Source organism: Physella acuta, unplaced genomic scaffold (genome assembly GCF_028476545.2).
Source record: "Physella acuta isolate Inbredline_101_S28 unplaced genomic scaffold, ASM2847654v3 ptg000913l, whole genome shotgun sequence".
In the NCBI taxonomy this organism is placed as follows: domain Eukaryota; kingdom Metazoa; phylum Mollusca; class Gastropoda; family Physidae; genus Physella; species Physella acuta.
Window position 1 is genome coordinate 520,053 of NW_026732430.1, and position 16,008 is coordinate 536,060.

At 35.1% G+C, this 16,008-nt stretch overlaps 1 protein-coding gene across 1 annotated transcript; it reads left to right on the forward strand.

The window, feature by feature from the left end:
• Window positions 1–19: 19 nt before the first annotated feature.
• Window positions 20–15,867, forward strand: LOC131953212 (disabled homolog 1). The gene is made up of 15 exons (XM_059316296.1): window positions 20–96; window positions 2,322–2,381; window positions 3,187–3,235; window positions 3,495–3,715; window positions 5,392–5,475; window positions 6,375–6,509; window positions 6,983–7,123; window positions 7,441–7,485; window positions 8,003–8,098; window positions 8,596–8,755; window positions 9,968–10,101; window positions 10,369–12,006; window positions 13,803–13,856; window positions 14,192–14,245; window positions 14,397–15,867. Exons 3-15 carry the CDS (start codon window positions 3,214–3,216, stop codon window positions 14,418–14,420), a joined length of 2,808 nt encoding a protein of 935 aa, XP_059172279.1. The 5' UTR covers window positions 20–96; window positions 2,322–2,381; window positions 3,187–3,213; the 3' UTR covers window positions 14,421–15,867.
• The last annotated feature ends 141 nt before the right edge of the window (window positions 15,868–16,008 follow it).

The following is a 16,008-nucleotide window of genomic DNA, read 5'->3' on the forward strand; positions in this document are numbered from 1 at the left end:
GATCATCCTGTAAATATTAAAATCCAAGGGTGCTCTTTTGTTTCTAATCAGTCGCTGTACAATACATCTTGTAAATAGCCTAACTAATATTATTAGGTAGGTGTGTTAAAATGTATATCTCTTGTAACTATATTTGTATTTTACTGGGTTACTTTAGGTTGAAACGCGATTTTCCACTTTTAATAATTAGATCTAGTTGTTAAAAAATAAATATTAGAATTGTGAAACAATTTTAAAATTAATAATTGTTAGCTCACTGTCACTGTTTTTGCTTCTTTTTGAGTATTTTAGAAAATGATTGAGCCACGCCCCCTTGTCTTACTTCATTGACAATGTGACTGCACACGTAGTTAGTAATATTATGTCTACATTTCAAACTAAGAATTAAATAAAATAATTACAATAAAATCTGACATATTCTCACTGTACTGTAGGCTTAATATATCATATTAACAATACACATTTAATATTTAAGACTTTCACTTGTGCCTGATCTTTAAATTGTACTTTTTACTTAGTCTTCTTAAGTAATAAGAATTTAAGATGTATATTAATGTCTAACTCTAGTAGTTACTAGTTAGTCTTAACTCTTAATCATTATTTATTTAGTAGGCCCATTTATTTAGAAGTTTTAAGACTTATAGTAGTTAGTAGTAAAAAAGTGTAAGTAATAATCAATTCATAAAAAAAATAATAACGGTACTTCTTCACACTTTAGTGTTAGTCCAACTCTACCATTTTCTTTTCTGGTATAGGTATTTGATACTTCATCCCACAAAATGTAATTACTAACAACACTGGAATATGTTTTGGGCACTTTTGGGAATGATAATGCAGTTCTTTTTATTAAAGAATTTTTAAACTAAGAATAAAAGGCCTACTTGCTAAGAGTCCTTTTTATTTTTTATTAATAGTCCCTTAAGTTGTATCATTTGCTTTAAATATTTGCCTTAGACAAGAAGAAGAAAACGATCTTTAGGCAAATACATGAACATTTAACCTTCACCGTCTTCATCTTGCTGGCTATTCAGTGGAAAATGTATGCCCTAAACACTCAAGGTTTGATGAGCAGGAAACATTAACATGAAAAAATTCAAGCTTCAATCAATCCAGTTATAGTTATTTAATTAAAGCTGCTGTGTTGTATCAAATCAAACCAGAAAAGCATGACATCAAGATCTTAATGGGCTTGTGTTACAGAAACATTCACCGTGGCAAAATAGACCCTTAAAAAAAATCCTTTCCCCACTGTGATTTAAAAAATGGACATCTTTGATGAATGCTAAAATGATGTATTTCTGATACTACTCATATAAACACATCAGCAATGATTATCTACCCTTTGGGTTGTTTTTGTAAATATTATAATGTCTCTATAAAAATTTACGACAAAATGCAGTCTTAAAAAACTTACATCATTATACATTTTTTTCAAACCAGAAAGTAAATAATTATTGGAGAACCATTGATAAAAAAACATTTTTTTTTTTAAATTCACAGTGGCAGTCATCCTTTTTTCTTGGCAAATCTTGCAACTCATTTTATACCCAATTTTTATGTAGCAATTTTGTTTGCTCAAGCTTTCCAGGTATATTCCCCTCAGAAGACAGTGCAAGAAAATCCATTAAACTAATTCAATATTGAATTAGTCATTGAAAATAGCATAAAAAATGGCTAAATGCAATAACAAAAGAACTGCTGTAAACTGTTATCACGCCCTTGAGCAGACCACAACAATTTAGAAGGGCAGATGTCTTTTAGGCATGAGAAGCTGATGAGGTTTAAAAGCAAATACTCAAACATTGTCACAAAAAGCCAGTCCATACCCCCCCCCCCCCCCCAAATGACATCACACCTCAAAGTTGCTGTCTAATCTGTTTTTAAACATCGATTTCTTTCTATTGACTGAGCTCAGTAACCACTGAGCTCATTAATCAATTTCTGTTACAATTTACAAAAACAGTGTTTAAAAAAAACTGCTAAAATTGTTTTCTAGCATTACTTTTTTAAAAAGTAAAGTGTGATGTCACACTATCAAAACTCACACACCCCTCCCCCTCATCACACATTGTCATGAAATTACAACTCCCCTCACCCCAAGGAGTGTGGCATCATTTATGATAAGAATTTTACAGGAGATAGTTGTCATTTAATGTGAAATAATTAGCAAAAAATTGTAGCAGTTTTACAAGTAGTATCATTTAATTGTAGAATTGTAGGTAAGTATCCCAACTAAATTAAATTTATTCCATACCACTGTCACAAACCAGTTAATATTAATTTGAAAATGTATTAGGTAAACTTGCCATTTTCTCTTTTAGGTAATGGGTGGACAGTAACCGGAAACTATCTAGAAACTTGTGTTCAAATGATTATATAAGGTATTTATACATATTTATTTTTGTGACATTTTCTTGCTGTTTAAGAAGAAAAGTTAACAACACCTTCAATTGAACACCTTCAATTGAAACGTTACAAAATTCTAGATAGTGCTGACAGTTTTTAACTTATTAGTTGTGTAGATGAGCATTATTTAGCATTTACATTTAACACTTGAGTTATTATCATTGATACACATAAATCTTGAATAAGGTTTTGTGTGTTATAGCAATAAAAATTTAAGAACCTTTATTTGGTTCAGGTGGTGTTTTTGAAAGTATATTGTACAAATATTTCTTGGCTCTTATCACTATGCTTGATAATGCATTGTAGTTTTAATCAGTGTTTTTCTCTCCTACACTTGATAAGTAATTAGATCTTTCATAACTTACACAAGAAACTTGATGGTATTAGTTAGATAACAACCTTTATCTCTGCAGCTTTTGGTCCATACTTGTGTTCAATGTGTTAAGTTAGCCAATTATTGGTCAGAAGACTTGGTCCTTCTCCTATGTAGATCTAGGTTAATGTGGGATCACATTTTCTAAAAGTTTGGTGTTTTAATACTATTTCATTAGGAAAAATGTTAAGCTGTAGTTAGGAAGGTATAGAAAAGTTACCGGAGAAATTCTTTTTTAAAAAAAAAACATTACTTTCTTTCACTTAGGTAAAGTTTTTCGATTCTATTTTAAAATCTGTAAATTTAGTAAATCATGTTTCGAATTGAACAGTATTTGTGCATTGTTTATTAAAGATAGAAATTAGTTTTCGTATTTTAAAATATTTTTTTTGATGTCAACTTTACAGACTAGCCAATATTCTAGAGAATTTAATATGGCTGCTAGAGGTAAAAAAGGTAAACCATTTTTTTGTTTCTCTTTCTTCAGATTTTCTGATTTAATCCTTGGTTTAACATTCTAAATATATACAGACTTGTCATTTTACATGTCCAGTTATGCTGTATAAAAGGTGATCTCAGAGACCCAACTTTAGTGAGACAGACTGACAGAAGGTTTTCTGTATATAATCCACTATTAACATGATAATACCAGATCTTACTTAAGAATTGCAGCACTATATTCCTAATGACTGAGGATTTAACTGTAATTTTCCAGTTTTTAGTCCAAATGACCCAGCAAGATTCAAAGAAGGCAACCTGTCCTTTAAAGCAAAGCTGATAGGCATAGAGGATGTGCCTGAGGCACGAGGGGACCAGATGTGCCAGGAGACCATTACCAAGCTCAAGAACTCAGTCAAGATCTCGGGACAGCATAAACAGAAGATATTCATCAACATCACCCTAGAAGGGCTGAAAATTGTTGATGCCATTTCCCTGGTAAGTTTTTGATTTCGGCATGATGTAACACAAATCTTGAATGAAACATTGGCTATGTGTCCCTGTCAGTGACTGCCCCTGTGTGTTCATTATACTTTCAATGTAATGCTCTTCAATTCAAAAGTTTCAACAAATTTAGAAGGTCATGTTTATAAATGGAGAGCAAAGAGTTGTTAGATTTCCAGTCATTTATTAAATTGAATAAATAAATGTGTATTGAAACAAACCATGCATTAAGAATAGATGAGGTGCAATACATAAGGTACTTGATCAAATTTGTTGATAAAATTTAACAGCCTCAGTTGGATCGTAGAGTATCCTTGACCTTAAAACCTACTGTGGAACGCAAAGAGCATGTGAGTTCTACAACTTAATTTCTGTGAGAGAATCACAATTAGAAAAAAAAGGAAATATTTAATTTGATTCTAATTAAATTAAAACCTTATCTTTGCACACGGCCAACAGGTCTTATCTTTTACCTTCAAACCCATCTCCCTCATTGTGTATTGTCATCCTAGGTGTGCTAAGATGTAAGTATATATGTAGCTATATGTGCCTGTAAGTATGTTGGCTTTCATTTCCCTTGAATTATTACCCATTTTACCATAATTTAATTTATTCTGGTGTTTTTACAAAAAAATTTAAATAAATAATATACTAATGACCAAAAGAAAGTTGGTAGTTGCCTAAGGCAAGCTAGTGAATTTAAGCAGATTTAAGTTATGTTTTAAGGATGTTTGAAATAAATACAAAATAATGCTTCATTAATTGATTAAACATATGTTTGCTACTGTTGATAATAACATCTGAATTATGTCAAGATTTGTTGTATTAACTCTGAACACCTAACTGATTTATTTTATGAAAATAAACAACTATAAGATGGTATACTTAAAAAATGTTCTACTCTATACCTAATCAATGTCTCTTTTTAATTTTAAAACTAAATGTAAAATAAAATAGTAAGTCCTGCTTTGAATTCTATCAAAACTGATGTAGTTGAACATCAGCTGACTGGTATAAATTCTTCACCGATTTTTTTCTTTGGGTTAAATGCTTGTTCTACAAAAATATAAAGAATGCAACTTTTAAAAACTGCCTAATTTATTATGATTGTATTCCTATTTTACTAAAATTACTTCTACATTTTGTTGTTCTACTTTGTTGGCTAAGTTCTCTCATGTTAAAAATATTAAAACTTAATGTAATTACAAAAAAAACCTAATTAAATGGTTTAATTTATTGTTACTAGGCTGGAAAAATTGTTGAGTTAGATGTTATATTTGATTTACTAAAAAAATGTTCAGCATAGAATAAGTGACAGAGTATTCTATTTCTTTCAGCTTTATTATATTATCTGTCTTACTGTAATCACTTTTAAATAGATAATCCCATTTGAATAAAAAATATTTTAATACAAATTAGCTATGGCAATTTTCCTTTTTTTCAAATAGTTTAATTTTTTCAAGTAAAAATTGACATTAGTTTATAAATATCTACTGGTAACTTTGTCTCTATAAGGATTTATTCCGTGAAATATGTTCTTACTGTGAATGTAGCTTAACATGATGTTAAAATATCCTTGTTGTTGTGAATGATTGTTACCTATGTGTTACCCTGCAATGTTACCCCCCTCAACTATTTGCTTCACCCAACCTGCTTCCACCCTTTCACAGGCCTCTCTCAGTAAAAAAAAAACAGATCCTAAAGTTTCAAAATCATCCGAGCACATTGAACAGGCTGAGAAGGAGCAAGACTTGGTAAACTAAAGCTTATGTGTTGATGTTGGTCTCTGTGGTTTTTTTCTTTCAAACTGGATCTAGATTCACCATAGAGATGCACGAGATGAACCATAGAGACACTATATATACATATATATATATATATATATATATATATATATATATATATATATATATATATATATATATATATATATATATATATATATATATATATATATATATATATATATATATATATATATATATATATATATATATATATATATATATATATATATATACATATATATATATGTATATATATATTACGCACATTTAATGTACAACAGAGAAACTTGATGTACCAAAAATCCCACATCAAAATGATACGTAGAGACACGTTTAATGTACCCAAAATGCACATTAAAATTAGACAATATAGACACACTTGATGTACCATATAGACACACTTGATGTACCATATAGACACACTAGATTACCATAGAGACACTTAATGTAACAAAAATGTACCATAGAGAGACAATAGATTTAGAGACACACTTGATGTACCAAAAATGTACCATAGAGACACATTATCTGTAGGCCAACCATAGAGTTATTTTACTATTTAAGAAGTAGCAGTTAACAATTAGTTGACTGTGATAAATAAAAATAAAGACGACCTTAAGAATTGTAAATAAAAATCATGACATCAATGGTTTTAAAGAAAAGCTGTTTTATCTACTTGTCTCATTCATCATTGTAAAAAATTTTTAAATTTTAAAAAAGTTTAAGCTATTTACAACTCCTTAAGACCATTTTAATTATCACATAAATATTAATATGTTAAGCTAATTAATTAGTGCTGTATATTTTTGTCTAGTTAATCCTGCACATGTATAGCTATTCAATTTGTTCTGTATATCTTTGGGCAGATAATTCTACACACACACGCAGTCCATCGCATCTCATTCATCTCTCGAGACACCACAGATAACCGAGCCTTTGGCTACATCTACGGCGAGGGAGATGGAACGCACAAGTTCTTTGCTATTAAAACAGCAGCTGCAGTAAGTTTGTTGAATGTTCCTCCCATCCCCCTTCACTAATTCTGTCAAATTGCCCCCCTTCACACACCCACACACACACCCTCACCCTCAGTAGTAAACCTGTAAAAAGTCCCCTCTCCAGAACCCAATATTTGACCACTAGACAGAACCCAATATTTGACCAGTAGACAGAACCCAATATTTGACCACTAGACAGAACCCAATATTTGACCACTAGACAGAACCCAATATTTGACCACTAGACACCACCAAATATTTGACCAGTAGACAGAACCCAATATTTGACCAGTAGACAGAACCCAATATTTGACCACTAGACAGAACCCAATACTTGACCACTAGACACCACCAAATATTTGACCACTAGACAGAACCCAATATTTGACCACTAGACAGAACCCAATATTTGACCACTAGACAGAACCCAATATTTGACCACTAGACACCACCAAATATTCAACCATTCCCTCCAGGCTGAGCAGGTAGTGCTGGCCCTCAGGGACCTGTTTCAAGTGGTTTATGAAATGAAGAAGAAAGAAATTGATGAGGCTAAAGAGAAACTAGAGGAAAACTCACAGCCCACGGGGGATGGGTCGACCTCGGGGACTGGACAGGTCAGCTAATTATTTAGTTTTTATGTACTAGTTTGTGAGAAAACTGGACGGGGGGTCAGTCAGACAATAGGGATGGCAGCTTAGATAATGATGAATTAATTTTTATAACAGATTAGTAGGCTAATGATGAATTAGTTGTATATCAGATAGGTCAGAAAAGGATTAATTAGCTTTATAGGGGATGGGTCAGCTAATGATATAAATCAGCTTACTATAAAATAAGCCAACAAACAACGTGTGGGCCCAATTGAAGCCTAAAGTAAACACCTGTTGAAAAAAAAACAGTTGTGAGATAAAACTTTTTTTTTGTTTTTCAGGCCCCAGCGGAGAAAGCGAATGCTGATGCAGAAAACATCTATCAGGTATTATAAATTACCATTTTGTATCTCTTCCATTAAACTAACATTGTTGCATGCTTTTCCAACTTCAAATTATGTTACTGTTAAATAGCATAACCTTTAGTAAGGTCTTTGCTTGTTTTTTATTTTGTTCTCTCGGCTTTTTGTAGTAATCACATTTATTTTAATTTACTAATTAAAACAAAAAAGTTAAATCTGATAATAAATCAAGCTGCAAGTTTGTACCCACTGAGAAAGAACTAATTTTAATTCTAGAAAGAAACCTATCATGATAAATTATTGTAAAAGTAATGCCAATACCAAATAATGGAAAAAAAAGGTTATTTTAAAAAATGTAACCACAATCTTAGAAATTGTCCTTTTTAAAAGTTAAAAAAAATTTAAATAATAGAAAATTTTTTAATGTTTTTTTTTTGCCATGTGTACTTTGTGTAAGCCTGTTTGCTTGTAGTAGATCTAGATATTGTTGTGTAATCTTGTTTGCTTGTAGTAGATATTTAGAGCAGTACAATACTTGTAGGTGCCAACTAACAACGCGCCAGTTAATCCACCAACTGAAGCGGAGCAGGTGGCTAACTTACTCGACCTTGAAGACCAGACTGATCATATCCTTAAAGTGGGTCACTATGTTTTGTTTAGCCTTTGTTCTGCTTGCATCTGTTTCATTTAGCTCTCATAGCTTTTATTTATATTTATTAGATTTATGCTATTTGAAAGATGATTGAAAATTACTAATGTGTATCTAACCAGTATACAAATGGGTTTATAAATGGCTGATATCGTAGTGCTTTAGTGCCTTGTTCTTTAGAAACTCATTGAATTGTACCTGTATTGAATTTATCAGCTATAAGATCATTTTCTCTTTGCCTAACTTTGTTATCAATAATTTATTTATTTATTGTAGAAATATTTATAAATGTTATTTATATTTATTTATAAATGTTTTATAAAATGAAATAAGACAACTTTTATACATAGGTTTTTACAGAGCCAATTTCACTTTTACATTCTTAGTCATATGTATATTTAACTAGTTTATTAGGTTGAAATAGATAATTAAAAACTTGGATTGTGAGATTCAAAAAGATGATGTTGATTAAAAAACTTTTTCAGGGCATAGAACAAATTAAAAACTTGGAGTTTGACTCTGTAACAAGTGATCCACTGTTTGCACCTGCCCCCCAGACTTCTGCCAGTGTAACATCCCCAACATCTGTAGGAAGTGCTTCATTAGTTGACCCATGGGGGCTGTCTGAGACTGTACCCACACAGAGTAAGTAGTTGACCCCACACAAGTCATCTCAATCACAAGTAGTTGACCCCCACACAGGTCATCTCAATCACAAGTAGTTGACCCCACACAGGTCATCTCAATCACAAGTAGTTGACCCCACACATGTCATCTCAATCACAAGTAGTTGACCCCCCACAGGTCATCTCAATCACAAGTAGTTGACCCCACACATGTCATCTCAATCACAAGTAGTTGACCCCCCACAGGTCATCTCAATCACAAGTAGTTGACCCCACAGGTCATCTCAATCACAAGTAGTTGACCCCCACAGGTCATCTCAATCACAAGTAGTTGACCCCACACAGGTCATCTCAATCACAAGTAGTTGACTCCACACAGGTCATCTCAATCACAAGTAGTTGACCCTACACAGGTCATCTCAATCACAAGTAGTTGACCCTACACAGGTCATCTCAATCACAAGTAGTTGACCCCCACAGGTCATCTCAATCACAAGTAGTTGACCCCACACAGGTCATCTCAATCACAAGTAGTTGACTCCACACAGGTCATCTCAATCACAAGTAGTTGACCCCACACATGTCATCTCAATCACAAGTAGTTGACCCTACACAGGTCATCTCAATCACAAGTAGTTGACCCTACACAGGTCATCTCAATCACAAGTAGTTGACCCCCACAGGTCATCTCAATCACAAGTAGTTGACCCCACACAGGTCATCTCAATCACAAGTAGTTGACCTATATGAGTCAGCAAGTTGTTGAGACTTTTTCAGAAGAATTAAGTTTCATCTTCAGTTGTTTACCTACTGGTAACATATGAGTTGGAATGGCAGTAGAGCACTACACTTCTCACCAGATAGTCTTGAGTTCAAATCTGGGTTCAAGTCAGTAGAACGTCCCTGAGTCCACCCAGCTCTGATAGGTATCTAACTCAGGTTAGGGAAAGTAAAAGCATCTAGGCATAGTGCTGACCACACTATTCCTCCAGTGCTGACCACACTATTCCTTCGTATGCAGAGGTCACAGAAACAGGTGAACTCAACTTCATGAGTTCATGAACCCACTGGCATGATCTCAGCCTGAACTAGTGACAGTGTTTAGGGTGGGTGAATAATTTAGCCATTCTTATAGACTTGCAATGTTTGATTGAAATGACCTGAGCCCCAAGTAACCTGAATGTTTGACCCTGGCTCCGGATGTTAGCTGTTTTATTGTTTGCTGCCCCAGAAGCTGCTCCTGCACCAAGTTCCTCAGCTCTGGGAGATTTGGCTGGGCTACAGACCACTTCTTTCAACAGTCAGCCATCTTTCCCAACTTCACCATTCTCCATACAACCAGGTTTCCTTGGAGCCCCGAGTTTTGTAAGCAATTTTTTTCTGTACAAACATGCTTTCACATTGCGTTATGGAGAGATGGGGGAAGGTTCTGAAATTATTTGGGAGAGGGAGGGGGGGTTGTTGGATGATAGCTTTGAGGGATGTAAGGGGTAAACATTGGCTAAAATAACATGACTCTCTTTTAGTGAGATTTCTTTCCCAGTTTCACAAGGCATTAAAAAGTTAGTTTAATTTAAATTACATGAGAATTTAAGGGTTTTCAATCTTTAGTAAATGTGTTTGATCTTTCAGAGCATGATGGGAGGTAGTCTACCTGTAAACCGTGACCCATTTAGCAGCGATCCATTTGGTGCTGGGACTCAGCAGCGAATGCCAGCGCCACAAACCTTCGGAGCTCCGAACCCTTTTGCGTCTGCTGGATTTGGAGCCCAGTTTGGCATGCCAGCTACAGGGCCCCAGCCTTTAGCAGCTGGGATGATGCCTGGAATGGTGCCCCATGGTTTCATGGCCTCGCCTGGGATGGTTGCCAGTGGCATCCCTCCCATGGGGGCAGTGCGGAACCCATTTGCCCCTCAGCAGTTTGCCAGTCCTCCTATGGGGAACCTGTTTGGTGAGGACGAACCAAATCTGCTGAAGCCAATCAAAAAGGATAGTGCAGAGGCCAGCGCTGAGCAGGCACCAGCTCCTAAAACCACACGAGATGATCTTTTTGGGGATCTGGTGGATATAAAAAAATCTTCCCCGGCTGCCGCAGCTCCCAAATCTGCCAAAGATTTGTTTGCCCAGTCCGGGGTGGCAGAAAAAAAATCTCTGAATGAGCTCAAGTCTACCCCAAAGATGGCCCAACAGGCAAGTGATGCTGCTTTTGACCTTTTTGGAGAATCAACACCCAATGTGGCAGATAAGACACAAGATCAAATTCTCTCCACAAATGGAGCAGATGATCTTTTCAATTTGCCACATCCATCTCTACAAGTGGGTTCACCATCCCAGCTACACCCTGCTTCACCCCCGCCTGTGCCACAAAGACACCCTTCCCCACAAGTTCCTGAAGACCCTCAGATGCCAGAAGAACCGCCGCCGCCTCTACCCGAGCTTTCACTTCCTCCACAAGCCACTCCACCAGTCCCCAGCAGAGCCAGGATCCCCTCAGATACTCTACCTCAGCTGCCGCTCCAGCAAGCCACCACAACCTGTTTGCTACCCTCACCTGAAGAACCTCCCCCTCCCCTTCCTTCTCATGTCAATTCACTTGCTCCCCCACCACCTCCCCCTCGCCCAACCACTCATTCATCGCTATCATCCCCCACAGAACAGAATGTATTAACCCTCAACACAGGAGACTATGAGTCCCAGCTCAGTGATAAATGTAGTCCCATATCATCCAGCAGTATTGACAGTTTTGATGAGCACTTTCATAAAGCTTCCATTACAGACTCCACATTTCCCAGTCATAGCCCATCCTTCAGCCCAGACTTCCCTGCATCATATCATAATCATTTTCATGGCGACCCTTTTGCTTCACAAACCTTTGACAATGACTTCAGCTGTAAAAATAATGTACATATCAATGAAACCGGTGAATCTCCTTTTAAGAAATTAGATAGTGGTATAGAAATAAATGATGAACTCTTTTCCAACGTGTCATTTTCAAAAGATGAGGATCCTTTTATCATGCCATTTCACTTAACACCCGGCTTTAAAGCAGTTGCCAAATTTGGCAGTGATCCTTTTGATGATAGTTTCCAGAGTTGTCCAACTGAAAAATGGGATCCTTTTGGTGCACCATGGCCAGATAATTCAGTGACAACTGTTGGTGCACCATGGCCAGATAATTCAGTGACAACTGTTGGTGCACCATGGCCAGATAATTCAGTGACAACTGTTGGTGCACCATGGCCAGATAATTCTGTGCAACCCGCTGATGTGGTAAGTGGGAACATGAAATAAAATTGCAGTATGGCATCGTAAAATAAAAAAAAATGTTGGCTGTACTACGAAATGTTGCCCGCTTGTTACTACTTGATTGATTCTAGATTTTGCATGTTCAATCTTAGGCCATTGATTGGTTCCAGATTTAGCATGGTCAATCTTAGGTCATTGATTGAATCCAGATTTAGCATGTTCAATCTAAGGTCATTAATTGATTCCAGATTTAGCATGTTCAATGTTAGGTTTTTTCTTATTATTACATTATTGTAACCAAAGCCTTTTTAAAACCTATTTGTTTCTGCTTGCAATATTCATTTTAAAAAAAATCTTATTTTCACAGTCATATTTTCACTTTTTTTATACTGTTAATTCATAAAAAATTTTGTTACATAAAAGTGCATTCTAATATTTACTTATCATTCCAGTTGTTAAACTCTGAAAGAAAAAATGGCTGTTGCATGAATTCATGACCCTGTAATGCTGAACCCACATGTGTGCCTCATGCTTTATCCTATTCTTTTGTCCTCATTTATGTGGCTTGTTTTATAAATAATGTTATAGAGTAAGATTAAGTTTTTCTAACCCACAACTTAAACTTCACTTAATTTCACTTAAATTCCATAATCTTAATTTACGAGAAAAATGGCCCGTTGAGGAAGGGTACAACGGGCGCTAGGCTGATAGTGCTGTCTCTTTTCTCTAAACTAAAACCAACCCACCCCCCCCCACACCACCCCCACCCCCACCCCACACCACCCCCCACACACCACCCCCCCCCCCACCCCTCCACCACCCCCCACCCCCCAAAAAAACATGTCTACTGTCCCATTCAACGAAATATAATTATATACTTTTTCCAGTGTCCGCCCCCTCCCAGAAAATTCTACCCCCGCCCCCGAAAATTTCAAGTACCCCCACCCCTCTCCGGGGAGGAAAAAGTCTGAAAGAAACACTGAAACCAACCCACCCCCCCCCCCCACACACACCACCCCCCACCCCCACCCCCACCCCCCCCCCCCACCCCCACACACCCCCCACCCCCCACCCCCCCAAAAAAAAAACATGTCTACCGTCCCATTGCAAGAAAACCACTTTTTAGATTAGACACATTAATTAGGCGGTAATTTAATTATAGAGTATCGATGAGGAAATTTCTTTTGAGTTGGGGAGGGGGGGGGGGCTCAGACGTTCTTACGCGGGGGGTGGGGCTTCGCCCCTACCCGAAGAATTGTATGCAAGAAACTCTTCACGCAAACCATTTAGATTAGACAACATTTCCTTTTTAATTCAATGTTTACGCGATAATCAATGACGTCATATGACTGTGTGCACTCTCTGGTTTGAGATTATGTTCTACTCTGTGCTAAATGTGTCGACGTCATACTTCGTTTTTCGAAATACTATGCATGTTTTTAAATTGCTTGTGTTTTCTCTAGAGCGTTCTTGTCAGACAAAGCGTTCTTGTCAGATAGACAGACAGACAGCGAAACTATTAGTATTAATTATTGTGATATTTCTATACATCCAAGTATCTTGTTTTATTGTGGTGTAAATAGTAGGCAAGTAATGAGATTAAAACTTCTATTTTTATTTAAAATTGCTTAATTGTAAATCCTATTGTAAGTTTTATAAAAATGTTATTGCTTTTCGATGTTACAACTTGTTATAATGGATGCATAAAGCTGGTATAGTATAAAGTTTTTGTTAAAATTGATGCATGTAGCTAGTATATGAAACTGTTTGTTGAAATGGATTCATATTGCCAGTATAATATGAAGTTTTTTGCTCTCTAGCCAAGCTCACCCTTTGATGCTTTTGGTGCCCTGCCACAGCCCTCCAGTGGAATAGTGAGTACATTTTTTAGGCTTAATTGATATGTGAGACTTTGAATTTGGGCTTCAAGTCTAACATTCTGTTCACATGTAATTGAACATAAAACAGTCAGTATGCACAAAGTTGAGCTGAACAAACCTGGGTACTAGAGTGACTCAGACATAATGGTTTAGTACTATTGGCAGAAATAAAGACAAGCTTATACCTAGTGACCTGGAAAGCACTAGACGGTAGCTTATGTCACTTCCATAATCTACCCTTATTTCTACTCTAGCCAAGTTGAGTTTAATTTCTAGAAAGAGAGCCTGTCACCACCATAACATTATTCAAACCTTTCAATTTCTTACAGCCAAGTCCTGCGTTCAATGCCTTTGGCGCCACACCACCTCCTGCGAATGGATCAGTAAGTGTTAAATAACTAAATTAGCTACATGTTAAGAAACTTAATTAGCTGTCATGTTAAACTAAGCAACTCAGTTTTTGTATAGATTCAATACTTGAAAGTTTTTAAATTTGTTGTTTTTACCTTGTATGTTTCTATCGATATTTTTCAGAACAGCGACTCTCTCCTAGATTAAAATATGAACTTGTCATGCAACCACCCTAGGGCAGTTTATCCAGGAGCTGTGGTTTAGTATTATACCTTGTAGTTTTGCCATTGTCAAGATAGCTGTTGTTTTACTAACTTGTCAAAGCTGATCCTTGTGTTGTAATGTCTTTTCCATATTTATTGGGAATTTGAATCCCACACAGCAGATGTTTATTTTAGCATTTAAGTTCCATTTGTCTTCCCATGAAATATTTGTCTACCATACACTTTGTCTTCCTGAAAATTGTTATAAGTGTTGCTGAAATGTATAATACTATAGCTAAATGGGTTTTTTCTAAATGCTTTAACATTATATATAATTAACTATTTTTTAATACTTAGTATCCTTTTACATAATGAAATCACTTTTAATTTAATAAAATAAAATTTTAATTTATTGTTTTGCTGTCTGCATAATAAAATACATGTGAGTTGAGAAATAAACTTGAACTTAAGCATAATAAAGTTTTTGCTAGAAATATTGGGTGTCAATTCAAACTCTTGAAAAATATTAAAAAGAGCTCTATCTTTTTTAATAGTTAAACCAAAATATTTTCTTTTTTAGAAAACATTAGTATCCATTATGCAGTATTATTTTGAAATTTATAATGAAACCCATTTCAATTGACTTATGCACACATTTGTATTGTTAAACAAAAAGCTATTTTTTAAAAATGTTTCCTATCTATGATAATGATATTCTTTTATACTTATAATAATAGCTGACATTTGAAAATCAAATCACTGTATTTTAGTTATACCATTTGTCGGTTTAGTATAGTAGACCTACATTAGATGCTATATCCTTGGAAAATCTGCAAACTATGTTCCCTTTTACAGATTTATAAAGAACTACAAGGAGGAAAAGTCCAGTGTTTTTTTTTATCAATATGCTATCATTTATCAGGTTACATTGGAAAATTGGTCCCACTATGTTCAGTGGCCTCCATGTTCAGGCTATAACCATTATTGTTTTAAAGTGACCATAGTATGAAAAGGATACACAAATGACTGTGGTAGTGGAAAAAAATTTCCTTTATATACTCTAATAATACATGGTATTGAGATTTAATATGTGCAATAAATGTCGCTGTTCTCTACATTTTTAGTAAAATACAAAATAGTAAGCGTTTTTTTGTTTGAATACAAGTTTACTGTCTACAAATGACTAAGCATAAGAAAAAAAAGGCTAAAATCCAGCAGCACAGATGAGGCTTTACATTATTTTATAAACTTTAATATTGATCTTGCATTTGCCAGATCAGTTTTAAATAATATTGTAACTGGTTATTTTAATTACCTTGAAAAACCAGGTTTTATCTGAAAATTTATTATCACAATTTTAATATGCACAATATTATGTTGCACTTGTAATGTTACTGCACTTTGTTAATGTATTAGCTCAGTTATTGGTGCAGTAAAGCTTTGTTCTCGCTATTAAATTGTTCTTTTGTTTGTACACTGGAAACCCACTAATTCTTACAAATTGCACTCTGTACACTTGCCACATGTACACTATACATGCCTAGAAAAAACTCTGCACTATTATCTTAGGCCCTATAGCAAAGTTTTTTTCT

Bases quoted from the DNA above. Each gene is read 5' to 3' on its own strand.
- LOC131953212 (XM_059316296.1), top strand. From the start codon at position 3,214: ATGGCTGCTAGAGGTAAAAAAG. The intron at 5,476-6,374 runs GTAAACTAAAGC...ATCTTTGGGCAG, and splicing joins CTGAGAAGGAGCAAGACTTG to ATAATTCTACACACACACGC. The intron at 7,486-8,002 runs GTATTATAAATT...CAATACTTGTAG, and splicing joins ATGCAGAAAACATCTATCAG to GTGCCAACTAACAACGCGCC.